Here is a 26731-nt window from a genome sequence, read left to right as displayed (position 1 = left end):
AGCTGTCCTGTTCAGCCCCAGGCCTGGTGAGGCTCCTGAACAGGCTGGGGAGGGCTGCCTCCCATCCTAAGTAATTATCCATTTTTAGGGCCGCTGAGTGCCAGATCCTGGGATTCCTGCTTCAGGGCTTGGCTCAAAGTGGTGCCTGAGTCTGGCACGAGCCTCAGATACTGGAAAACTTAGGAGAGAAAAATCAAAAAAGAGAAACAATGACCAAGCAAGTCCATGACACAAACACGCAGACAGAGAAGGAAAACCCCAAAGCAAAAACCAGAAAAGAGAGGGAGGGATAAATAAGGAGGCGAAAGGAGGTCACACGGTGATCCACAAACCTTCCTCCCTCATCTCCCTCTTCAATTCCTAAGAACTAGCTTAGAGCCAGAAGGGATGTTGGAGAGCATCTCATCTGCTCCCTTCATTCTACAATGTAGCATCTGGAAGCTCCCTCTGGGGGGCATGTGGGTCTCCCAGAACAGAATATTCCAGGTTTGAGGTGCTGTCCACTCAGAACTCTGGCTCCCAAGCCCCCCGTTGTGTTTGCCTTTACTAGTCAGCCAGAGGACACCATTGAAAGCAACAGCATTTAGTGAAAAAACATAGAAAAGTAGCAGTAAAATATTTCCCTCATAAATTGGGCATATTCGGTCCCAAACAGATATAGCATCAGTGGAGAGAATGAGCACCCACGGATATCATGCATGGGGCACGTTAGAACATGTACGTCCAGGGAATATATGTGGAAGGATACACACGTAGGGAACTTGGGTGACTGAGCTACAAGGGTGGAGAGGCAGCTTACATCTACAAGGGTTCAGGGTCACTGACTGCATGCACCCACATGGCTCCAGGGCTGTGTAGACTTAGCCAAGCCTTGCTCCTCTCTGGCCTCTCAGGAATAGCAGCACAGGCCATAAGATGGAGGCAGGAAGACTGAGGTTCTCATCTTCCTCCTCACATATACTGACTATGTGCCCTTGGGCAAAACTTGAGCCTCTAGACCAGAGGTGGGGAACTTGTGGCCTTCTAGGTCCTCAAGTGTGGCCTTTGGACTGCATCTAAGTTTTACAGAACCAATCCTTTTATTAAGGTGATTTGTTCTATGAAGTTTGGATTCAGTCAAAGGGCCGTGCTTGAGGACCTGGAGGGCTGCATGTGGCCTCAAGGTTGCAGGTTCCCTACCACTGGTCTAGACAACTCTGTAACTTCTTAGACCTCTCTGACATGTATTGAGAGAAGGTGTTTCTTCATCTGGGAGTTCCCTATAGCAATGAAATCTCAGGTACAGCCTCTCTCCTATGTGTTCATATTTTAGCCTCCTTCGTAGAGTGTGAGCTCTTTGATGACAGATTTTTTTATGTTTGTTTGTATCATTAGCATCCAGAACAGTGCCTGGTATTCACTAGGATTAAATAAATGCTTATTGTCCAACTCTCACTCTCTCACTTTATCTATCCATCCATCCATCCATCACCCACCCATCCATCCATCTGTCCATCCTTCTATCTATCTGTCCATCTCCCCTGATAATCTGTAAGCTCCCTGAAGGTAGTGCTTTATTTTTGTCTTTGTATCCCTAGCACAAGCAGGATGCCTGGCATGCAGTAGGGACTTGATAAATGTTGATTGATAGAATCTAGCTAAACCAAGGGAACAAGGTCCTTATCTTTTCCTACCCTAATAAAATCCCTCTGTTGCGTATATGTGGCCAACAGAGGCTCTTCAGGCTTTCAGCCCAACCTCACTTATTGATGGGGAAGTTAAGGCACTGGAAGAAGAGACTTTCCTAAGGTCACACAGGTGCTCAGTGGTAGAGCTGGGATCTGGATGCAGATCTTCAGGCTCCAATCCAGGTCTCCACTGGACCATGCTGACTGGACCTCTACCAGTCCCAGGTGTTGCTAGGGCAGGCAGCTTTCACTCTATGATGGCAAGAGCAAGGTATATAAGCTCCAGTGAATAGTGCTGGACTCAGGGGTCAGGAAGACCTGGGTTAAAATCCCACCTCAGACACTTACTAACACATCCCTTCTACTCTCTAGGCCTCAGTTTCCTTATCTGTAAAATGAGAAGTCAGATTCTAAATCTATGATTGTAAGAAAGCCAGGGTTTTAAGGAGAAATTTCCTCCTTTCCCCTCTCACCCTCCGCCAGGGTCACTGAGAAGCATCTGCCCCACCCAAAGGACTGGATGGGCCTGCTAGGGAAGCTGAGTCAGTGCTGAGTCACCAGGAAGCCAGAGAAACTGGGGAAGGGAGCTAGGGGTCCAGGTGGTAGGTGTGTGTGTCCAGGTGGTAGGTGTGTGTGTGTGTGTGTGTGTGTGTGTGTGTGTGTGTGTGTGTGCGTGTGTGTGCGTGTGTGCGCGCGCCTCCCAGCTTCTCTTATTAAACTCTGCTCTCTGTGTCCATGGGAGGGAGGGGTTGAGCAGAAGCAGGGGGACAGACTGATCTCACAGTGATTGGATGGTTGCAGTGGCCCCCAAGACAAAATTCCCCTCCCTTTCCCCTGGGTTGATAACAGCACCAAGTGGATCACTACTTCCTGCTTTCCCAGTGACTCATCCACTGTTTCCCCGTTTTGGGCTTTCCCTCTGGCTACACTGAGCTGACTCAAGGAATATTTACTTGCCATGTGCTTGTATCTGACCCCTCTTCAGCCCTCACTTGAGCACCTGCCTTCCCTGGTATCAGCTGCCACCAGGCCTACTTCTCTCCTTTAGCTGTTATAAGGGAGAGTGGGCAAATCTATCTAGGGAAAAGCCACCCCTAAAAATTAGCATTCCCTTCAGACAGTGATTTACAACCGTAATATTTTCATCTCCTTTCTTCCCATTTATTTCACTGGCATCCTCCTCTCATTCCTCACTGTGGCATGGAGATGATCTAGAGCTCTCAAATCAATTGATCAACACCCGTTTATTAAGTACCTACTATATACCAGCACGGTAGATAGAGTGCTGGGCCTGCAATCAGGAAGACCTGTGTTCAAATCTGCCTCAGACACTTCCTAGCTGTGTAACCCTGAGCAAGTCACTTAACGCTGTTGGCCTCAGTTTCCTCATCTGTAAAATGAGCTCAAGAAGGAAATGCCAAACCACTCCAGTATCTCTGCCAAGGAAAAGACAGACAGGACTGAGCAACAAACCAAGCGGTATATAACAAAATAAGTGTTTATTACTGACTGAAGGCTATCCAAGGACTATCCAGTGCTGCTGCAATGGGAGTGGATGGGTGTGACTCAGTTGTAGGGGTTTTGCCTCAAAGGCAGATGGCTCGAGGTTGGCCTTTCCTGGTGGGTAAACTGGGTTGAAGTGAGGCAGAGCTGGGCAAAGTCACCAGCCTCACTATGTCCTTCAGAGTCACTGGAGTCCAGTGGTGAGACAAGTCAGGACGATGGGTGATAGCTCAGGATGCCGTGGATGACCTTGGCCTTTTAAAATGAAGGTCTTCCCCAGGTCTCTGTCTGAGGCAACACCCATTCACCAAGGGACAAAAGGTGGCTCAATTTACCATCACAAAAGTATCAATCTGGGTGACAGAGAGGCAAACTGAGGCTGTTTCATAGTGGAACAGTCTGCCCAGGAGGTGGGGGCAGGTTTTCCCCCATTCTCGCACTATAGATTTAAGACTAAAGGGCTATACACTAGAAGGCTACCTCACCCAACTCCTTCACTTTATGGATATGGAAACTGCGATCTAGAAGAGGACAGGGATTTGCCCAAGGTCATACACATAGTAGGTAGCAAGGCAGCATTAGAACCCAGGACTTCAGCCTCCCAAACTAGGGCTCATCTATGGCACCATACTGTCTCACCAGGGGTTGCCAGGCCAAGATTGGAGATCTGTTTGTTGGAGTGAGGGTTCTTTCTGGGACGGGTCCCTTCCGACCCTGTGCCTCACATTCTGTGAATTCCACTCTCAAAGTAAAGACAACCAAGTCTAACTCCCTTCTCTCCCAAGGTTCTTCAAAGGTTTTGCCTCTGCTTGGTGGGCTGTGGGCTCAGGGCCAGGAGGCTATCCCCTCGCAGCAGGTTAAGAGGAAGCCCAGCCCAGTGGTTGGAACTGGGCCCTGGAGCTTCATGCTGTTCCCTCCCTAGGCAGGCCCTACTGAGGGGGAAAGGATGGCTCCAGAGAAGCTGTGGCCCACCCACCCAGCCAAGATGACAACTCCCAGCAGGAGGGGAAGAGTCTGGGCTGGGCCAGTGACCCCAGCTGAAGGTCAAGGGAAAGGAAACACAGAATGGCTAGAATGGTCTGCAGATGTCAGAGTGGGGTGGTGGGTTGCGGCTGGGCCCCTGCCCCCCTCCTCTCCAAAAGGGCTCGGTCTGATTCTGTGGTGCCTGCTTGGACCCCATACACTGGGAGCTCTTGGGGCCTTTGGTTCTCCCCTCCTTCCCCCAGAAGTGGCTGGAATCCCAGTGTACTGCAAAGGGGACATGGATGCAGAGCAGGGCCATGCTGGGGTCAAGCAGGTCAGTCCACACACATGGAGGTCTGACTAAACCACTATTAACTCTGACCCACAAAGGGACTGAAGTGTCCTCACTTCACAGGGAGCCTCAGACACTGCTCAGTGGCAGGGAAAGCTTAGATGCTCTGGAGGCTGTGTATGAGCCAGCCCCAGGCTCCTGGGTGCCTGCCACTCACCCCTCTGCCCTGGCCTTTAAAAGGGAGGTAGTGAGGGGACAGGGGGCCAGAACTCTAGAACCTGACACTATGAGGAAGTGAGAAGTGACCCAGGCAAAAAGGGCGCATGGGACCCCAGGGGAAGTGACCCTAGTGGGCACTTTATTCACCCCTTTTTGCAGCAGAAGAAACTGAGGCCCAGAGAGTCCCCCAGATAGTAAGCCTGAGACACAGGAATTGAAGCCAGGTCTGAAGTCCAGAGGCAGGGCTCTTTCCACAGCAGGGTCTTTTCAGTTTGCTCACTTGCACAATGGGGTTAAGCTTTGAACTCCTTGCCTCATGAGGTCATCAGGAAAGCCTAACATCTATTTAGACCTTAAGGTGCCATAAGAAGGAGATGCCATATTGTCACTGTGCCAGGGATGGAGGATGGGGGGAAAAGGAAAGAAAATGGAAGAGGGAATCACACCGGCCATATCACAGTCCAGTTCCACCAGGAAGGTTTGGGGGAATGGGGCGGGCTGCTCTCCACCTCCCTTGGGCCTCCATCCACCATGGAGGTAAAGACCCCGAGGCTCAAATGCCCGTCTGGCAGCTGAGCTCATGAGGTGCCTGCTCCAAGTGGGGGTGGGTGGGAACTAAGGCCAGAGAGGACTGGAAGCTCTGGTGTCTTGGCTGAGCTTAACCAGGGGCCTGCTGGTTAATCTTCAGCCCTGAGATAGGAAGGGGGCTTGTTTCTGGCTTGAGCAAACACCAGCGGACCTGGAAGAGGGGACCAAAGGTCACAACTCTCCTTGCCAATGTCCAGAGACCTGGGGAGGAGAAGGCGAGAGGCCAGCTTGGCACTCACTAGCTAGTGGCCTGGTTCCTGGTTTTCTTATCAGATATTAAGGCAGGACACACCCGTGGGGAATTAATGAAACCCAAGTTGGCTGCCTTGCCTTTAGGAGGGCACCCACCCTGATCCAAATGCAAACAGAAGGATTTCCTTTCACCCATCTCATTGCCAGCAGCAATGCCCCTTCCTCTTGGACAGACACGACCCCACTGCTGGGGTCCTCTGGAAAGGTGAATGGGTGGTTTGCCTGGACAGCCCTGTGAGCTTAGGGCCAGGACACACTGGCTCCTCTGAGAGTGTCAGGCCCCATGCTGCTTGGGCCATCACTCCGGTACATCAGGGACTGTGTGTGGGGGGAGCAGGCCCAGGGCCAGCTGCTCACTCTAACATGAGCAAGACAGTGGAGAACCTGAGTCCCGTTAACACAGATGCCACCTGTGGATCATGGTGGGGACTGAATCGGACGTAGTGGGGAACGGATAAAGACCAAGGGCCACTGATGCTCTGCTTTCTCTATCCATGTACAGGTCGTGTGGGAAGTCTGCTTCAGAGAGGAAAAGGGAGAGCCTGACAGAGGAACAGAATGATCACATCCCCAGGTGGACTGTAAAGAAATTGAATTTTTACAATTGTCTTGTTTTTGTTCCATGTAGAAAATGCCCCCTTCTTTCCCCAAATATAGTGATTATGTCCCTACTCAGGGCTGGGTGTGGACCGTGTGGACCTATCAGAAGGGGAGGTGCTGCTTCATTCTCCAGGGAGGGGCCCAATTTGGGCCAAAGGTGCTGCTGGGGTCTGGCCTGTCAGAGCTGCCACTAGCCTCCAGTCCCTTCCAGTGGTCAGACTCGAGGAAGGAGGGGAGAGGTGGGCATCAGATCTTGACCACTTGGGCCGCTGTGCACGGGCTCTTCCTCCCACTGGCGTCGGCAGCCTGCCTGCTGATGTATAGGCGCCCAAAGGTGCCCCCCACCTGCCCCTTGGTGAGGCGCCCAGGGTTCATGCAGATACAACCTAAGATGTCCTGAAAAGGAGAAAACAGGTTTGGATAGGATTTGGGAGTCTGGGGGTACATGCATGAAAGGCCTGTGACAGGAAATCCCCTGACCAAAGATCAGCTTGGGTGACTGGTCTAGGGTCAAGGAGCCAGTGCAGAGCCAGGTCTCGAACCCAGGGCCTGACTTGGAAGCTGGCTCCCTACTCACTAAGCAATGCAGGGGAGTGGAAAGAAGATGGATCAGAAATCCAAGGTCCTGGATTCAAGACCCGCTCATGAGGCAGGCAGTGCCTACAGACTCTGGTTTTCCACAGCTCCTTAGGGGCAAAATGAAGGGGCTGTCCTGGATGGCCACTCCAGCATTTACTAGGCACCTACTATGTGTCAGGCACTGGGCTAAGCACTTCACAAATATCCTGGGAAGTAGCTGCTATTATCCTTATTTTACAGGTGAGGAAACTGAAGCAGACATGAAACAACTGGCCCAGGGTCACGCAGCCAGGCAGTGTCTGAGGCTGGATTTGAACTCTGGTCTTGATGACTCTAGGCCCAGCAGTCTACCCACTGAACCACTTTTGGAGATTATCTAATGGCTGGAAAAGCCCTGAGCCAAGAATGGTCACTGCGGCTCAGTGGTGTGTCCCCAATCCCTGTAGGCCTCTGCCCAGTGGCAGCCAAGAAGCTGAACTCCCTCCAGATTCCTCTTCTGGGGCAGCTTTTGGGGGCTGGTTTAACGTGGAACCTCTGGGGTCTGCTCTACAGGGAGTGGAGATGTTAGAGTGTTAAGAGACCTTAAAGGCCATTTAATCACCCATGCCCCCATGTTATACATGAGTGTAGTAAGTAATTTGCCAAGGTCAGACAAGTCACAGAAATAGCTTCTGACCAAGGTCCTCAGGCTCCAAATCCAGTCTTCCTTCCACTGGGCTGGCAGGGGTGATGGGAGGTGGAAATGGAACTTTCGGGACCAGTCTGTTCTAGGCTGCAGAATCCCCAGGGATGCCTCTTCTCTGGGCCCCTCCTTGCCAAGAGGTCAATAGGAACACTGCCCAGTGGCCGCCTTGGCCCCCTGCTGTGTCCCTGCTCACATGCCCCCAGCTCTCGGGAACCCACAGGCGAGGCTGAAAACAAAGCCGCCAGCAACACAACGTCAAACACACCTTCACGAAGTATCTCAGATCGGAGGGGACAATGAAGACATCCGGCGTGACTGGAAGCTGAGCGTAGGTGTAGGAGTGCTCAAAGTCGAAGCTCATCTCCTCGAAGGGAGGGTACAGGGGATAGTAGCTGCACAGACACAGAAGAATGGCGGTCACCCCAACACTGGCGGGACCCAAGGCTGAGGCTCACAGAAGGGACACCAGCCCAAACTCCTCAGCTTACAGCTGGGGAAAGTGAGGCACACAGAGCAGAAGATTTGCTCTAAGTCACAGAAAGCTAGGGTAAGAGCTGGATCAGAATCCAGATGAAGTCTAATTAGGAGACCCTGAACAAAATAAAGGCAAATACCACGTGGCGTCCTGCTCTAGTCTGAACCTAGCACCCTCCTGTCCCCAGCTCTCGGCAGAATGGTCATCTCTGGTCTGCTGTCACCCTGTCCATGTGCCCCCAGCAGTGTCTGACCACAACGCTCCCTGGGCCTCTATCTGGTCTCAGGTAAAGTTGGCAGCAATGGGCCTCACCTCCTCTGGGTCAGGACATGCTTGAGGATTCGGCTGAATCGGTCTGAGGAGCTGGACGAGCTGGGGAAGGAAGGGCGGGGGAGACGTATCAGTCAGGGCACCTGGTGCGGGGGAAGTGGAGTGTACACTGCCACCTATGTGAGCCAAGTGAGGCAGTGCCTGGCCCAGAGCAGGCCCTCCGGGTGTGGACTCTACAAGAGGAAGGATGGCTCTCACCAGCAAGGGAAGACCCTGGCTTTGTCTTCACCAGGTGGGGGCCCCTGCCTCCAGAACTGAAAACTCACAAGGGAGCTCATGAAGACCCCCTGAAACAGCACAGTCCTTGAGGCCAGCGGTGGCCCAGGGGTGACCTGGCCAACAAGCACACGCCCAGCTGACTTGGCCCACGCCTGTTTCAAACATTCCTTCCCCTCAATGATGGACCAGCAGGGCTGAGCTGCCAAGTCCAGACGCAAATACTTGGCTGGCTGTGCTGTTCTCCTCCCAGAGCTGCACGGTGTTCTAGTACGAGAAGTCCGCCCCAAACCACAGGCCTCCACTCCCTCTACCATTTACAATACTGAGAGGCCTGGAAACCTCATGGACATAAATCAAGTCATTGTCATCCCCCCTCAACCTGTCTAGCTTCCAAATGTGGAGGCTGGAGAGGGTGAGTGGGAGGGAGTCAGACAACTGTAATTCCTCCCCCCATGAAGGCATCAGGGAGAGGACTTGTCAGATCCGGGGACAGAGGCAGCCGTGCTGGCCAAGGGAAATACACAAGCCAACGAACATGCCCACGCCACCTGGACAACTTCAAGAGCGCTGATGACCACCTGCCAAAGAGCCTCAGTGGGGAACATGGCCCACAAGAAAGCCTGCCCTCCAACGTGATCGTGTGCTCCTTAGACAACATCCTCCTCATTGCACTGCTATGGCTGACCTCAAGGGAGGGCTGGCCAGAATCCATCTCCTCAAGCACTGGGCGTGGAGCCCATCCATTGTCTCTCACCTACTGATTTCCTCCGCTCCCATGTGAAGCAGCAGGTCCGTGGAGGTCAAGCCCAGAATCACCCCATTTATGGAGAGGCTGCAGGGGTCAGACACAAAGTGTGTTCGCTGAAGGGGGAAGAAGAGACATCAAGATGGTTCTCATCGAACACCAATGCTAGAAGGCTGGGCTCTTTAAGGCCCTCCTGCTGGGCTGGGTGCGTCACCAAGGAAGGGAGGCCAGGATCATTCACAGTAAACAGGAATGTACTTGTGTGCTAAAAGTGCATGCGTGCACACACATACACACAACTTGTCTGCCCACAATATGCCAGGGGCACTACCAAGAAAGTGAAGTGGTAAGGGATGAGATGACATCCTCCGCATTATGCGACTTTGGGGGCAGCACTGGCCATTGGAAAGCTGCAGAATTTCAGGGACCCCAGAACCAAGTACTGCCCTCTCTACAACACCTCCCAACAAACGGTCCTCCCATCATGGAAGCCGGAGCCCCCACTGTCTCTTGAGGAGGCCTGTTTCACTTCTGATAAGTCAGTGCTGCTGAGCTTTTCCCAACCACTTTGTGTCTCACACTCCTGCTCTCTGACATGCATCTTGAAGGCCCACCCTCATGGCCCTCCGCTCCACAGGGAGGCTGATCAGGGCAGATCACAGTTCACCCTTCGCTCCTGGAAGCTGGGTCAGCCCCTCTCAATTTAGCCTGAGATCTCACTATGTCCTCTGGCTGTCTTATCATGCTCCTGCCTCACAGTGAGCTTGCAGGCCACTCACACCTCCAGGGCCTTCTAACTGCTACCGAGCCATGCCTTCCCATCTTTGACCTGGGAAGTTAGTTTTCTAACCCAAATGCGAGACCTTCCACGCATCCCCAGTTCAATTTCTTTGTCTTAGATTCAGCCCAAAGGGATAAGATTCCTGTTGGCCTTGTGGGGGGTAACCAGTACCTTTCTGTCCTCTTTGGGGAGCTCCAGGCAGCTGAAGGGTGGCTGGGGGTACACGGGAGGATGGTGCACGTCTCGCAGGGATGGGACGAACACAAGGTGGGTGCCCGAACTGTGCAGCAGAGAACAGAGAGGTAAGGTGAGTCATGGAAGGAGGTTGCTGAGCCCAACAAGGAAGGGGCACCGCACTCACCTCCCTGGGGAAGTGTTCAGGGAGGCCTACTTCTCTGGGGGACTGAGGAAGGAATCGCAATTGAGAGTCATGATTAGGTGCAGGAAGAGGCAGATGACCAAAGTGCAAGTTTGTTTTGCTAGACTGTGCTTATTAAAAGAGTGAAAGGATGTGCGTGTGCACATGTGCGTGCACTAAGGATGATACCAAGACAACACACAAGCCAGGGATGTGACCGACCCTACTTTGCCACACTTGCTGGTGTTCTGAAGTCTGCAGTCACACTACATGTCATGGGGATTCTGGGGAGCTTCCTGTGGGATCTCTGGGGACAGAGCAGCAGGGCAGGACAGGGCCTGTCTGCAGGCTCCAACAGTGGATCCTCCCTGAGCTCCAGGCTGCTCTAGCTCTGCGACTCTGGCTTCAGGAACACATGTGGCCCTCTAGGTCCTCAAGTGCAGCCCTTTCACCTAATCCAAACTTCACAGAATAAACCCCTTAATAAGAGGCTTTGTTCTGTAGAACCTGGGCTCAGTCAGAAGGTGGCACCCAAGGCCCCTCCTCCAGGGTATGTAATTCTAAGGAAATCAGACATTTTGAAAGTCTGGAAAGTAATGCCCTGGCTCCACTGTCATCCCCATGTGGCTGGCAGCCCAGCAGGACTGATCCATGATGGGGTCAGGCTTCCATGACTGTTCCCATCCTGATAAATGAAGCTGACGGAGGGCTGTGTATAGCTGGACTCTGTGTGAGCCGGGAGGAGGTGGGCCTCAGGCCCTTCTGTGCCCTGGCTCCCAGGGGGCCACAGTCCAGGAGGTGGCCCAGCTGCCAGCAGAGCCCTGAGGGTGCGGCTTCCCTGGAGGCCTTCAGAGAGCTATTGTTAAGAGGAAACACAGCCCGGCTGCTTGTGGTTATGAACCAGTTCAGGGGGAGGGACTGGGAAGAAAATTCCAGCTATGTTACGGGATTGCACAATCTCATACATCGTGGTGGGAGGGTTCCCACAGCCTCTCTGTCAAGTCCCCAGCATGGGAACTAGGGTATTCAGTCCTTGCCCAGGATGCACACGGCAGGAGGTCCCCACTGGGCTCTTGCCCTGCATCCCAGGCTTCAATGACAGTTTCCTACCACTGAGGAAAGTCCCCATAATTTCAGAGATGCTCCCCCTCTTCTCCCCACTGGCAGCAGATGAAAGTGCCTGGTGGTGCCATGTACGGCCCGTCAGGAACAATGTCGGGTCTGTTCCGTTAGTCTTGGTGCCACATGGTAGTGGGAGGTCAAAACCAGAACCAACTCCTCCCTGATGGAGATCTCACCAGGCTCTGGGCCCTGCCTGACCTTCTGGGGAAGGCAGGACAAACACCTTCCCTAGCCACAGAGAAGTCATGGGGCTGTGCTAGAGCCAGTGAATGCTTTCAGCTTGGGCAGGGTAGTGCCATTACTGAAAGGGAGAACTGAGGTCTGAGAGGCCTGAGCAGGAGCATGTAGTGGCCCGGGCTCCACCTCCTGTCTGTGATTACTAATAACACCCTAGGATCGGTTCTCACAGCTCAGTGGGCAAAGGTTGCACCTCTCCTCTTAAAGTAACCTTTGTGATACCGACCTGTTTTTCAAAAGCTCAGTTTCGGGATTATCTGAACTCTCTGCTTTCAGTCCTAAGTGAACCCCTGGAGAGAGGCCCATCCCTGCACCACTGACCCCTGTATATTGCAGCCCCGGAGGAAGGCCTCTGAAGGCAAGGAAGCTGGCTTCCTGAATGACTTTCTACTCCCCAAATTAGAACCGCATCCTCTCTTCTGCATCCGACACAGGCCCTTCCGCTGGCTTACACCAGGGGGAGAGTCCAGGCAAACCCTGGAGAACGTGGGAGGGCAGGCCAGCTCCCCCTGCGGCCCCAGTAGGCCGGAAGGTGGGGGAGGGGTGGCCCCTTGCTCTGAGGCTTGATTATTGTGTGGAGGAAGACTCTTCCCAAGGCACCAGCCCCACTTGAGGCTGATGGTCAATACCTCTTGAACTGCTAGAGACAAAGGGCAAAAACCTGGGAAGGCAGAAGGTTTAACACATGTGCTGCAGCCTGGCACACACTCAGTCCTAACCTTCTTGTTCCTTCCACGATTGTCAACAAACAATGTTTGAACACATCTTCAAATGCGGTGGTCAGCTGACAGTTCTGTAAGAAAGGACAGGGAAGGGATGGTCTGTAGGCGCCAGGATGAAGGGCATGCTGAAGTATCTGTGGACAGCGGCCAGTGTTGAGGAGCCTGAGGGGGCAGAGCTGGGGATGTGAGGTGCCCACAGGACCTCCCCCCACCCAGGTTTCCACAGAGCTTTCTGAGTTGCCCCCAGGACACCCAGATTCAGGCTCCACAGACATCACAAGGCCTCCACATTCCATCTGCTTCTAGGCCTCATGGAGCATAAGGCTGACTGTCTTAGAAAGGACCTGCCAGGGTCCTAGAGGGAGGGAGGGGCCCTTGGGGCCCCACTGGGCCAAACATATTCTCAAGAAGGCCTTCTCCTAGCCTGGCGGGGTGGCCTGAGTGTTTGTCTAGTTGGAATTTCTTACCTCAACCTGTTCATGCTTAGCATCGAGGAAAGGTCCCAACTGCACAGAGAGAAAGAAAAACAAAGGCGCTAAGGATGAGTCACAGAGTGGAGAACAAAGGACTGCCCCCCAAAAGTCATGCCTCCCTAGAGCCTGCAGGGCCTGGGGGTCCTGCCTTCTTCTGTGACACAGACCCCTTGGACAGCCTGGACCCCAGGTTAAGCACCCCCACCACGAGCCCTTCCCACAGCTCAGGCCCATGACACCCCCCTTCTCCCTCCTTTCCAAAGGTTGGCCTACAGGGCCAGAGACAGATACGGGAAACAGAACGGGTGAGAGTCAGCCGAACAGGCAGACACAGACCGCTCTGATCAAGCTGGACTCACAGAAAACAGACCACAGAGGATTTCCAAGTGTCTCAGGCTGTGTGGGGGAGCCAGGCAGGTCGCCACATCTCCAGCCCTCCAGCCAATGCTTCCCAGAGCTGCCCAGCAGCAGCCACTGCTGCCACCCAGGGGCTGCTTACCAGAATGCAGACATCTGGCTGGTCTCTGCCAATGACACCAATCAGGTCGATCATGGGGTCATAAGTGATGCTGTCGGATGTTGTGTAAGGTCCACAGGCCACAAGGATCATCCGCTGATCCGAATCTGGCAAGAAGGACAGCAGGATTTCAAGAGGCTCTGTCCACATGACACAATGCTGGGATTGTGCGGGAGTAGCTAACAGAAGCCTGCTGGGAGGCTCCCCTCAAGGCTCTCAGCTGGACCCTGCCCCTGACTCTGACCCCTGCTGGGGATCATGCCCCTGCAAGGCTCACCAAATGCCAGCATGCTGTGTTAGGTCGGAATGGCTCTCGCCAAGGGTCTCAGTTTGCTTGCAAAGAGAAAAAACCTGTGTGTATGAAGGCTTTGAAACAAAATCCTGTATGTGTGACAAACACACATCGCTCCCTCTCCTGCTTCTTTTCTGGAACTTCAACACTTCCACAAAACGTGATTTTCTCCGCCAGTGCAGATAACAGCTCTTCTGTAGTCTTGTAGACTACACCGTGGGGCCTGTGGCTGGCCTGGCGACACACTACGGGCCCACGATGGGAGGACACCAGAACACCTCACACAAACCCTGCTTCTGCTGTCCTTAGGAATTCTTTGGCTGTGGTTGAGCTGGTCCTATGCCTCTCTGTTGCCCCAGTCAGTGTCCTCCGCCAGACCCCCAGCTCCCTCCCCCATCAGTGTTACCGCTGCCCTCAAACACTGCAGGGTTGCTCCAGGATAGAGAATCCACACTCCTGGACACTCCGCTGACAGTGACATGACAGTAAATTGAGCATGGCTTTCTACTGAAGAAATTTTATTTTTAAAATCAAAACTCACCTCCATCCTCTTCTGTGGGCTGGTAGAAAGGAAGAGGTACTCCCTTAAAAACAAGGAAAAATCTAAATTACGATCTGTTTCAGGCCCCGCTCCCTGAAGTGTCTGAGAGGACTGGCTCCTGCCTGAGAAAGTGGCAAAGAGAGGAAGTAGGGCATTCTGCTTCTCTGGGGAGACACCTCCCTCATGGAGATTTCAAAGCCCCTAGCATGTGCTGCCTGTGACAGACGATGCTTTTGAGCCCCGGTGTTCGGCCCTGCAAGGCCACCAAAGCTCCAGGTCACAGGTTATGGTCTGAGAAGCAAGTGAAAAGGTGCACTATGGGTTGAGGTGGCATCTCTGGTCAGCAGCTGTGAGGCCCAGAAGGGGGTGGGGACTCCCCAGGTGCAGCGAGATCCTTACCTCATAGAGTTTGGTGGCAATGAATTTGTTTCCTGTGGTGTTACTTCCCTCCATAACAACAACCTGAAACAAGCAGCAGAACCAGTGATCGAAGGAGGCCAGGAACAGACTGATGGCAAGGCATGGGCTCCTCAGAAGGAAGCACAGCCATGTTATTGTGACTGCTGCTCTCGGGCTCCTTGTCCCCTGCAGAGTGGACTTGGGCCCACACGAATTCCCAGAGGAAACCAAGAAGACCTTGGACTAGGTGACACTGGTGTGGTGTCTGTGTCTCACTCTCAAGGAGCACCTGGCAGGGGCCCTGCCCTATCCCACTAGGCCAAGGATCCAAGAGATCGCTCAGAGCCTGTATCCAGTCATGGGTGATGTCTGAAGCCTCACCTGGCCAGGAAATAGAGAATATTCCTTGAGCTCAGAGAGATCCACAGGGATCTGTACCCCCAGGGAATGCTCCCGGTCTCCTTCCAGAATCACTGATTTTGGATTCAACTTCCCATTGCTATCACAACCAATCTGGCCCAGCAAAGTGATTGGCTCCTACGGAAGGAAAGAGACGACGGTGTGAAAAAGGCAGCCAGAGACAGAATTCCCAGCCCACCTCCACTCCTTGCACCATCTTGACCCAAGTGAACATGCGGGCTTAAAAATGTCAACCACCAGAAATCAGTCCAGATGGCAAAGGGACCCCGGGGAGGAGGTGGGAGGTGGGAGAAGATCCTGTTCATATGTGTGATATGTGTTAGGAACGTGATGGGAGTGACCTTCTTTAGGAGCTGGGGCTGTGGCTGGAGGTGCCCCTGGAACTCATTGGGGGCCTTGGCATTCGAACCCCTTGGGAGCTCCAAACCTCCAGGGGCTGGGCTTCCCTTGACAGAAAATGGAGTTCACCTGTCCTGTCATGTATGAGAATCTACTCCCAATGGGAAGCCACTGACAGTGTCTGGTCAGGCAGGGAGCAGCAGCTCAGCACTGACACTGACCTGTGCTGGCACTGAGACAGGACTAAAGGCCTCAATCTTGTGAAACTCCTTCAGCTCATAGCCAAGTTCTTCGATCCTGCAGGTCAGAACTGAAGCCAGGAGGATTAAAGGTCTGAGGGTCTGGAAGAGGAAAAGCCCCCCTTCCCTCACCAGGTATGAAGCAGCCAGCTTGGTGTTGTTAGTGTGGGTGGTCCAGGGAGCTCAGTGCTGCCCAAGGCCCCAGCCCAGCCCCGTGACCCAGCCTGGGAGAAGCTCTCCATCTGTCCCTGCCGTCATCTTGTCAAGGGAAAAGGCTGAACCTGGAGAAAACCCACACTTCTAGTTCGATGCCCGCCTGCCAGTAAGTAAACTGTGCTTCTCTCCAGCCTCCCCCCTCATTACTAAAGACTGGCCCCACCTTCTCCCAGCCTTCCAAACAAATCAAGTGTCTTTCCTGATGTGGGAGTGACACACACAGATGGTAGGCAGTGATGGTGGCTGTAGCCACAGTGACATCTTCCCCAAGAGCCACAGAGGGAAGGGAGCAGTCCTAAAAGCACCCCCATGTACTGTTCTGGAAACTGAGGGTAAGGGATTTGCTGTAGGCCAGCAGCTGGGAGCCTAGATCCTTCTGACCTATTCAAAATGGTGACCTCTGACTCCTGAAGGGGGCATGACTGGTTCAGGTGTTGGCTGTGGTCACAAGGTCTTGGACACACAGGCCACTGCTGCTACTGGTGGACGTTCACAAAGGCAGCCCCAAGATCACACTTGACCCCAAATGGCCAAAGGTCTGGTGGATACTCTAAGTCCTCCCAGATGTTCCCACGTCCAGGGGTGAGACTAGGGGCATGGGGTTCACCTTCTCGGATGTCGGTGAGCTTCTGGAACATGGATTTGTAGCTCCCAGTGAGAGATTTGGCAGCTTCCAAGACCTTTACACTGAGGTTGCCACTGCCTCCTTTTCCAGACCAAGACATTCCCTGTGTGGAGCCAAAGGAGGTCACGACTTCTCCTCTGCTGCTTCTGGAGCTGTACTTCTGAGAGGGTGTGGCACTGGGTGGGAACAAAATAGGGACTTCATTGGGCACCATGTTTGAGTGATGGAGACTGCTATATCTGCAGCACCAGCCACATGTACAGGGTCTAAGCACTGTCCGGGAAGAGACCATAAGTACTACTGAACATGCCTGGAGGGATCTGGCTACACCAGTGTACGTCAGGGTTGTACTGTGTCCTAACATTTTAGTGAAAACAGGGTGCTCTCCAGGGAAGGCCTGGGGCCACTGGGATGCCTTCCTGAAAGAGCAGGCCCTGGCCCCAGCAGCAAGGTTGAAGGAAGTCCACAATGTCTGCCAACACCACGCCCCATAGACTTGGCGTGGGAGCACACCATCCCCCAGCACTGCTCTGGGATCGGCTCCCTATCCCATGCCCAACCACTCCAAACTTTGATCAGCCAGCCCAGCCTAGATGCCCTGTCCTGGAGCCAAGATGGTGGGAAGGCCTGGGGACCCCAGCCCCTCCTCTCACTGTGTCACTCAAGCATTTCCTCTTTCCTGACCTATACCTCCTCTTAAAACAAAGGAGACGGAGCGAATCTGGAGGGTCCCTCATGCTGTGACAGTGTGGGAGTGGGGGAGGTCACCTGAAACCCCTGCCCTCTCCTAGCTGAGTGGCCTTGGGGAAGTCATGTTTCTCTGGGCCTCCGTTTCCTCCTCCAAAAAATGAATTTGAGCTGGAAGAAACAAGTCCAATGCCCCACTCTGGTCAGAATCCTCTGTCATGGGCCTGATAAGGGGGCCTCCAGCTTGGCTGTCTCCTAAGCGACCATTCCAGGTGGGGCTCTTCTCTCTAAGAATGGCTAGGTAGCCTTTCCTTTGCGGAAGGGTCCACCCCCTGCTCTCATTTCTCCCTCCTGGGATCTGTAGCAACTGGTTTCTTCATCCCTCGGGAGGATGGTTGAGCTCATGTGGCCGTAAGTCTGGCCTAGTCATCCATCCCTAGGTCCTTCCACTGAACCTTGTCTGGCATGATCTGGAGACCGTTCTCCAGCGGATTAGGTCAACATCCTTCCTGTAATTTAGAGCTGAGCAGGGCAGAAGGAGTAGGACCCTGGCACCTGGCAGCACCATCCCACTCCTAGGCACATGGCCCATCTCAACTGATATTTGGTTTTTAGGCTCACTCCAGGGCCACATTATGTATGTGACAAAGAGTTTCAAAGAGGGAAAAACGTTCATAAAAACTAACCAACACTGAGTCTGAGCTGGTGGGTGATATCTCATACCCAGGTTTCCTTTTCGGAGGGAGACTTGGGTATTATAATTACAATGCTCAGTTAAAGAAAAACAAAACAAAACAATTCTTTGAATTGTTCAAAACTCAAGCTTCAAATCCCACTTAATTTTTAGCCCCTGTGACTGAGGGCGGGGAGGGAAGACTGTGTTGGAAAGCTAAGTTTCTGAGCCTGTATGTGAGTGTATAACGGAGAGAATACGTGAAACGCATGTATGAAATACACCAGGTGAAACACACCCAGCTCAGGGGGGCCAGAGGAATTATGCATGGCTGGAAGGTAATCAGGTACTATGGTGGCTCAGTGGATAGCGTGCTGGGCCTGGAGTCAGGATGACCTCAGAGTAAACCTGGCCTCAGACACTTCCTAGCTGTGTGGCCCTGGGCAGGTCACTTCACCCCGTTTGCCTCTGTTTCCTCATCTGTAAAATGAGATGAAGAAAGAAATGTCAAACCACTCCAGCATCTCTGCCAAGAAACCCCAAGGATAGCACTGGCATGTGATGGTCCATGGGGTCGTGAGTAGTCGGTCATGAAAACAAGACAGTCTCTTACTGAAAGGTTAAACCACCAATTACCACACAAGACCAGCTTGGCCTGCCATATCACGTTTTGTGTGTTGTCACTGGTTATCAAAGCAGCAGTGAGGCCTCACACTTCTCTTGTCATGGCCATGCAACTATTATATAATCAGTATTAACTGCCAGTGGCTCCCACGGCTCCAGCCTCCAGAGTCCAGCACAGCCTTCACGGCCTGCCCCACCTCCCTTTCCAGCCTTCTTATACCCTGCTTTCTCTTCCATTCAGTACCCTGACCTCCTGGTGTTTCTCCATCTCCCAGCACTGGGCATTTTCTCTGGTTGTCCCTCAGCCTGGACCTCTCTCCTTCCTCCGCTCTGAACACAGAATACCCCTGGCTTCTTTTAAGTCCCAAGTAAAATGCCACCTTTTGCAGGAAGCCTTCCTGTGAACCATTTAAGACAGGCCCCTTGCCTACAACAAAGGCTCAAACTCAGGTTAGTTTTAAACTGTCTGGAAGCTCAAAGGCTTATGTGATTAAAGACTATTGCTCCTGGAGAGGGGCTGGCACCCATGCCCAACCCCACCCCATGAGAGCAGCCATCTACACATGCAGTTTCAAGGATGCCCCAAAAGTTCTTAAGTGCTTACATACAGGGGCAGGTGAGGGCTCCCAAAACAGCCCCCTGCCCAGACTACTGTCTCTTCTAAATTTAAGTAACATCACCCTGGAGGCACAGGAGAGTCTGGATCCCATTCTACTCTGCACTCAAAAGTTTTACTTTCTGGAGGGTATTAAAAAAGCAAGGTAAACTGCTGGCACTCACCCCAAGGAGAGCAAAGGCAGGAAGAAAGGCCTGAATGTGGCCAAGGGTTTGTAGCACTTCGGGGATAGTAAAGAATGGGAACAAAGAGGATGCCCATCGGATAGGGGAATGCTGACAAAGCATGGTGTATAAGGGTCAAGGAGTATCACTGTATTGTAAGAAATGAGGACCAAAAAAGGACTAGGAGATGCCAAGATGATGTCTGTGAACTGATGGGGACAGAGGCGGCTGGACCAGGAAAACAATCCCTACTGGAGACTTCAGATGGGAGCAGAAAAAGCCAGGCCAAGAAGGAGTCAGATGCTGCTGGATTGTAATAATCAAGCTGGTGGCCAGGGGAGAGGAGAAACCGCAGTGCCAGCCTGCTGGGGGCACCCACGCTGAGCTCCCGCACCGCTTCTCTTTCCATCCTCCTCCTTCTCTTTCCTTCAATGATGCCTTTCCGGATAGAGGAGGGGAAAGGATATATTTGGAAAGAAAAGATATCAAGAACTTTTTTTAAAGCCCAAAAAAAGTTAAGACCTCCAACCCATCCAAAGTGTCTGCTGTGCCTAGCACCTTGCCCATCAGTGCAGGGCTGACACTGAAGAGAAGCCACCTCTATGGCATTGTTCTTCATGCCCTAAAGGTCTCTTGCTTCTGCTCTCCCAGGCACAGACCTCAGGGAGTTTGGGGGGGATGGATTCCAGATGGGAAGCAGCAGTAGATGGGTGTCCAGGACCCCAAGAAACAAGGCTAAGGCCCCTAACTTCACTGGAGTGGACATGCTGCTCCCTTGGTGGCTAAGTGGAATGATCTCCTCGTAAGCTGGCCTGGAGCTGCCGTTTCCAGGAAATGTCCCAGCTCCATGTAACTTGAGTGAGGGAAAAGAAGTAGGTTATGTAACATGAGAGGTGCTGATTAAGTTCCTTTAAAAACATATAAAAACAACTCCTAATCCTTTGGCCATTTTAGAAAAAAGACAAGCTGGATAAATCCTATTGAACCAGCTGGCAGGCTGCTATCAGCAGTTTCTTATCTAGGAAGCAAGCCCTTGAAAACAAGCCCTTGAAAACAGGGTGGAAACCAAATTTCCTCAATGACTCTAAGATACAGTAATTTTCCACAAAGAGAGGAAGAGCCAAGAGGATGCAAGGTGAGCAGGAAGGCTGAGCAATCATTGGTACAAAACCTTGGTTTTTCACACAATCGTCCCTGTTCTTGGGGTAACTAAGACCGTCTGGGCCTCCAAAGCACCGAGTCTGGCCCCATACCTTGGAGAGAAGCTGGATGGGGAGAAGAGCAGGTGAGGACTGCGAGCAGCTGATACATTCCGCTTGGACTGGGGAGTCTCAGGGGTGCTGACACTGCGCTTCTGAGAACCCTGCAAGCAGATCAGCCCATCAAGGGCCAGGCAACGTTAAGTCCAAGCTGGTGAACGAGGAAGGGCAAAGTCTCAAGAAGGGAAGATCCACTGATGACCAGGGAAGACCGTTAGTTCTGGAGGCCCAAACTTGCTGTCTCAGAGAAGCCTGTCCCAAGTGAGAACCCAAACCCCCATTTCCAACACCCCACTTCAAGTTTCCTCTAAAGCCCCATTGTGACAGCTCACCATCAGGGGCTATGTAAGGTGGCAGGTTTTACTAAGCTGCCATGCTATAACAATGTGAGACAGGGATGGAGCCTGTGTCTACAGGATGAAGGTCAGTCTAGTTAAACTTATAGATGTCCCATAGTAAGTTAGCTTCTGTCCTGAAAGCCACCTATAAGCCATGGGGCATTGAAATCTGACATAGCAGGGAATATCCACACCTCTATAAAGCCACAAACCCTGGGAGTCTCAAAAAAGGTCCAAGGCAGGAACATCTCTCCTGTTGACTCTTGGCCGATCAGAAGGCCTCCTTCTCTGTACTTTACACAACAACCTTCAGTTCTGCAACACAAGCTATCTTGACCTGCGGATATTTCTCTGAGATGGGCTAGGGCCAAGTCACCAGTCATTCTAAGAAGTTTAATTAGTTAGTTTTTCTCAAACTAGAAAAAAAATAGAATGACTCTGGGCAGGTAACATGTCTGAACTCCGGCCACTTTCTAAGGTACAGTTGCCAGAGAATTTGGTATTTTACTCTTTAATCAAAGTCCTAGGATGAACCTTGTGTGGTGAGGAAAACTGGCAGGTTCTGGAATGCTGGGAATTCACTTTCTCTAACTTAGTTTGTCAGACTCTAGACAAGAGGAAAACACTGGGCTCCGCTTTCCCTGGGGAAGGCCAGGGAATAACTTGGCTGCAGGAGGGGCAAAAAGTCAATCTCTGCCTGGAAGAGAACCAGAGACAGCCGCCACTGCAGCAGCTCTTGGGCTCCCCCTGGAGGCCCGACGAGGCCAGGCTCATTAGAAAGGAATGCCCTGAACTGTACAGAAAATACATAGCATTTGTCATTTCAAGACTGGTTTCCCCAAATCAAGCGATGGCAATAACACTACTGTTGAGGAGAAGCCTTTCTTGCTCCATGTAAGTGCAGGGGCTTTCCCGCCAGCAATGCTCCCTAAGGTCTCCTGTCTAGAGCTTGTCTGGACACAGTTGGAGGTCTGTTCTCTCTCCCATTAGACTGGGAACTCGTGGAGGGTAGGAAATGTCCTAGGCCTTTCATGGGATTCCTGGAGCTAAGCACAGTGCCTGGTAAAAAGTAGGTACTTAATACATGCTTATTCACTGACGGATCTAGGTGCAGTTTCATATGGTGATGCTTTCCAATGAAGATCTTTTCCCTTCTTTGGTGATACACCAACCTTGAGCTGCAGAGGGACAGGACAAACTCACTCTCACAAATCTGACTCCAGTGGGTCAGCCTCACTTCCTTTACCTGGACAGAACTGATTTCCAGAGAGCTGGCTCAGGAGCTGCATGGACTGATTGGTTCAAATCCTGAGCTTGGGGGAAGTGTCCACTCACCTTGGAGGGCGTGGCGTAAGAGTTCAACAGGGTCTCTTCTTGGGCCTCCACTTCAATCCTGAACATCAGAGTTATGGAAAACCCTGCCCCTCCCCTGCTCCCAGAGGCCAGGGCTTGGGATACATTACCAACACCTTCCCAGCTACCAGAGGGCTTGGCACATGCTGCCAGCACCCTCCCTCCCCTTAGGTCTCTAGCTGGCACCCTCATTCTGACTGGAGAAGGATACAGTTCTTGGATGGAGACGATGTCCCAGGTTCCTGGGTGGCTGCTGTCCTTCTTGGTGGGACCGTGCCTCGCTTTGGCCAACCTTTTGATCAGAAACTGAGGAAGAAAAGGTGGTGACTCAGTGTCAGCCCAAGTCCCAAGGCACCGGCTCCCGTTCAATAAATGATATTAAGTGCTAGGGAAGACACATTGCAGGGCTTACAGTCCAAGAGTGCGATAAGACACGGACAGGGACAATATGAGTTTGGGTACATTTCCTGGAGGGAAATCATGAGATGAAGTTGGAAACGCTGGGAGGCAGGGGGGTGTGGGGAGCCTTGATATCAGTCGAAGTCTCCTGAAGTTTGCTCAGTGGGATCAATGGATCTGCTCTAGATTTCTGAGTTTCTCTGGACTGTGATGGAGCAGGAGGTGGGGGAGACAGAGGCCACACACCTGTCTGGGAGCGACTGTCATTGTCCCAGTGTGTGAGATGAGCGTAAGAGAGCGTAAGAGAGTAAGGAGGAAACCCACAGTGGAGGGACAGACATGCCCACAAGAACCCCAAGATTTCAAATGTGAGAGATGAGGGTAAGGCTGGAGCCAGGGACAGAAGCGATGCCCTCTGAGGGAATGGCCAACAATTCAGAGTTTGGTTTTAATTTGCTAAATCTGAGGGATGGCAGCATTTCCAGGGAAAGCCATTGTGCAGCAGTTAAAAAGATTAGGACTGGAGATGTGACTGCAGGGGAGCTGCAGCTCTGGACATGAGTGCAGGACATAAGCCTGCTGGAAGAAAGGGCTCAGTGACAGAAGAGGCCGAGACAAGACCCAGGGACAGCCCAGGGAGGGGAGGAGTTAGCAAAGAGTCACCACAAGGTGCTTCAGACGCCCAAAGAGAAAAGAGGATCCAATGGGAAGGTTGGCCATCAGTGCAGACAGCCAGGCATCAGCCACCTAAGAGATCCCTGGGGACCGGAGGGCACAGCGTCAGGAGAATGGGGGCCAGGAATGAGTCAAGAAATGACAAAGCGCCCTCTCCTCTCCTCAAAGGATTTGTTCAAGATAAAGCAGAGGTCAGACTACAGAGGCTGAATGGAAGGGTGGAGGAGGGGCAGAGAAAAGGAAGGACATGGGATGGCAGGATCAAAGGAAGACCTGGAGACCAGGGAAGTCCTGGGGGGAGGCCCTGAGGAGGCAGGGGAGCACAGGCCTGTGCATGGATCAGTCCCAGCCCAGAGGACTGAGCTTGGCTCTGGGGGGACCAGAGGAAGCAGGAGCCAGCAGGGGAGGGGATGTCAGCCAGCCGTCCTCTCCAAGTGCTTATCTTTCTCGTTTCCTGTTCTTATTTTTTTACATTAGACAAAATGACATGTAGCTTCTTTGGGGATCAGACCGCAACCCTGATTTCAGGAAATGCCACTGATGTTCTAACCTACACTTTGAACACAGGGTAAGTCAGGATACCAAATTCAAAGAGGTCAGTGCCAGGCTGAGTCCACACACATCCAGTAGAGGACAGGCTTTCTCACCTACTCACTCTACAAGACCTTGTAGAGCAACAAGTCTAAGGGCTGGAAGGTGTGTAGGGATTGAGGTGTCCAAGCCCGAGCCAAGAAAACAACCACAGTGGTTACTGCCCTGGAAATGGGATCACAACCAAAGACAGTTAAAAATGAATGTCACAAGTTATGACCCGCAAGCGTGGTGTCCAAGGACAGATGTAAGAACATACTTTCTCTTCTTTTACAGCGGAGGGCCGTTGCACGTGGGGAATACTGCATGGAATGTCCTATTTTTTCAATGTATTGATCAGTTTTGCTAAGATTTTTGCTTCTTATTTTTCCTTTCTTTTTAAAAAGTTTTTGTTATAAAGGATAGCTCTTTGGGAGTGGGGAATAGGAAGGATATAAGGGGAAATTTAAGTAATATGAAACAAAAGATAATAAAAAAAATCTATTTAAAAAGAAAACTTACAGGCTTTCTCCAAAGCTAGACCCAGAAAAATGTACTGTTCATCAAAGCTTAATATCTAAGGTGACAAAAGGATGGGTTCATGAGGAAGATGTAAACTATGTTCCAACATCTTGTTTGCTCAATGCCAAATTGTATAAAATAACTGACTGCAAAGGGACATGTAACATATTAAAAATTTTTTAAAGGTGTTAAAAAACACAGAGTCGTTCAGTCCAATGATTTCAGGAGCTTTTCTGTGCCAGGGTCCATGTGTCTTGGGATGAAGAAGACGCAGGTTCTGCCTCCAAAGAGAAAACAGCAGAAAAATTCCACATAAACACCAGGGCAAGCCTTGGGGTGTCACCTGAAGTAAAGAAGTGGCTTGAAGGGCCAAGATGCCCCTGGGTACAGCCTTGGGATGATTCCAGCCACAGGCAGATACCATGGACTGGGAGATGTGGGCCAGCAGTTTGCGGGCAGGAAAAGAAGCAGAGAGGGACTGTTCTTGGCCAGTCAAGAAGTGGGAGGGTGAAGGATGAAGGAGAGCGTAAATTTGACCACAGCTGAGTATGAGGTCAGGAGGCACGAGGCTCATGGCCCTAGTGGATGGGAAGGAGATGGAATATGATAGACAGGAGGAGAGAGGGGAGGTAACTGAAGGTCTGATCCACACAACAATACTAGGAGGTAGATATTATCACTCTCATTTTACAGGTGAAGAAACTGAGGCAAACAGGATGAAGCGACTTGTCCAGTGCTCGAGGCCGGACTGGAACTCTGGTCTCTCCCACTCCTTAGGCTGACAGGACTCAGATGTAAAGGAGACTTATTATTTCCAGAACCACAAGTGCTGGGGTCTGCCTCCAGCTCCCAGACCGTGGCTTTGTTCTTACCTCATTTTCAAAGGAGCTGAGGGTCTCCAAGGTGAGATAGACTTTGCCGGTGTTGCTGCTAAAGGCCACGAGCTCGGCCACCAGCTGGTCCTCCGTCTGCCGGTACAAGGGACACAGCTCTGCCACTGCAGGGACACAGGACAAAGCGCACGTCAGTGTGGACGCTCCCCTTTGGCTTTTTCACTTTAGAAAGAGCAAACTTTTTGGGGGAGAGCTGGAGACTCTCCCCATCATCCAGAGTCCTGGCGCTGGGTGGCCGTGCCATCCCTTACAAGAGGGAGGCTGCTTTATTTCTGTTTGGGCCAAGAGTAGAGGGCGGCAAAGGGTGAGGCCAGAGAAGCTCTAGAAGAGCTCTATGAGCAGATGCAGGGAACCAGGAAAGCACAGGGCTACAGCAAGGGGAAGGCAAAGAGCCCCCCAACAGAAGGAGGAGGTCCCTTAGTGGGGGGGGGGGTCTCTCCCTGGAGGGAGACAAGCCAACAAGCATTTATTATGCACCTCCGGTGTCCCAGGACCCCTGAGGGCAGGCTCCACCTTCCATCCCGGAGGATAGTCCCTCCCCCCTTTAGCTGGAGCTTCACATACAGTAAGCACTTAATAAATGCTTCTTTCCTCCATCCTCGGTGTGTACCGGGCGTACAAAGAGCTCAGCTCTAATGGAGGGGATGATGGGGGCTCTGCAATCACTCTCATCCCCCCACAAGTACTTGGGGGCTGGGGAGGGATCGGGGAAGGCTCCCTGCAGAATCTGTTGGTGCCCCAGGAGGGGCGCAGGTCAGGCTGGGGGACGGCTGGGCAAAGGCTCGGCGAGGGAAGATGGGGGGTGGGCATGGCGGGGTGCACTCACGCTTCTCGTAGGCCGCCTCCTCGCAGTCCAGGCCGAACATCTGCAGCTCGGAGGCCAGGCGCTCGGCCGACACGGAGCCGGCGCCCCCGGGCCCCATCCCTCCCGCCCGGCAGGGTTACCGAAACAGACCGAGAAAAAAAAAAACACCCGCCAAACTCCTCCGCTGCGCAGGCGCCGTCCCAGGCGAGGCTGCGTCCAGCCCCTTCCGCCCTGCCCCAGCGCGCGTGCGCCTCACCTACTCTCCCCGGCCCGCGATCCGGCCGGGCGCAGGCGCGCTGGGTGCCGGCGGGAGGTGGGGGTGGGGTGCGCCGTGCGCGTGCGCCGCTAAAAGCCAAACACCTGGCTCGCTCTGCGACCAGTAGCACCTACGGGGCAGGCGCTTCGCGCTTCATCCGGCCCCCTGCCGGAAGCCTTTCCTCGCGCGCCCCCGGGGACGGGCTCCAGCTTGTCCGCCCAGCCCGCTGGAACCTGGCTGTTTCCTTGTGGGTCTCCCTCCCCAGACGGGCCGGCCTTCGCCTCTCCTTGCGGCCCCCACCTGTCGGGGCGCGGCGAGGCCCAGCTGAGGGAGTGCGCGTGCGCGGCGCTCTGCGGCCCTTACAGCCCCGTATATAGTCGTATATACACACGTGTACGGCAGCGGTCTTGGAGCGTGGCCTTGGGAGGCCAGCCCCCACGCACGTGCTTGCTGACTCATCTCCGAGGGCCTTTCCAGGTCTCCGGCTCTGGCCAGCACA

General features: G+C 52.8%; 1 protein-coding gene across 1 annotated transcript; it reads right to left on the bottom strand.

Annotated features, from left to right (window-relative positions):
• Window positions 1-6061: 6061 nt before the first annotated feature.
• On the bottom strand, window positions 6062-26217 carry POLA2 (DNA polymerase alpha 2, accessory subunit). Its single transcript, XM_072639123.1, has 18 exons — window positions 25998-26217; window positions 25151-25275; window positions 22324-22418; window positions 22095-22152; window positions 20416-20525; window positions 16381-16574; window positions 15540-15628; window positions 14941-15096; window positions 14560-14622; window positions 14161-14203; window positions 13310-13434; window positions 12805-12843; window positions 12335-12408; window positions 10070-10178; window positions 9127-9233; window positions 8136-8195; window positions 7614-7740; window positions 6062-6480 (listed from the first exon to the last, which is right to left on the bottom strand). The coding sequence occupies exons 1-18, from the start codon at window positions 26092-26094 to the stop codon at window positions 6331-6333; spliced, it is 1821 nt and encodes a 606-aa protein (XP_072495224.1). The 5' UTR covers window positions 26095-26217; the 3' UTR covers window positions 6062-6330.
• Window positions 26218-26731: the final 514 nt, after the last annotated feature.

This window comes from Notamacropus eugenii, chromosome 2 (assembly GCF_028372415.1).
Source record: "Notamacropus eugenii isolate mMacEug1 chromosome 2, mMacEug1.pri_v2, whole genome shotgun sequence".
In the NCBI taxonomy this organism is placed as follows: Eukaryota; Metazoa; Chordata; class Mammalia; order Diprotodontia; family Macropodidae; genus Notamacropus; species Notamacropus eugenii.
This window is presented reverse-complemented; position numbering and strand designations above follow the sequence as displayed.

Excerpts from the sequence above, each read along its gene's own strand:
- POLA2 (XM_072639123.1), bottom strand. The coding sequence starts at position 26,094 with ATGGGGCCCGGGGGCGCCGGCTCCGTGTCGGCCGAGCGCCTGGCCTCC. Across the intron at positions 20,526-22,094 it reads CTTACGCCACGCCCTCCAAG|GGTTCTCAGAAGCGCAGTGT; the intron begins GTGAGTGGACAC and ends ATCTGCTTGCAG. Across the intron at positions 15,097-15,539 it reads CTGTCTCAGTGCCAGCACAG|GAGCCAATCACTTTGCTGGG; the intron begins GTCAGTGTCAGT and ends TTCCTTCCGTAG.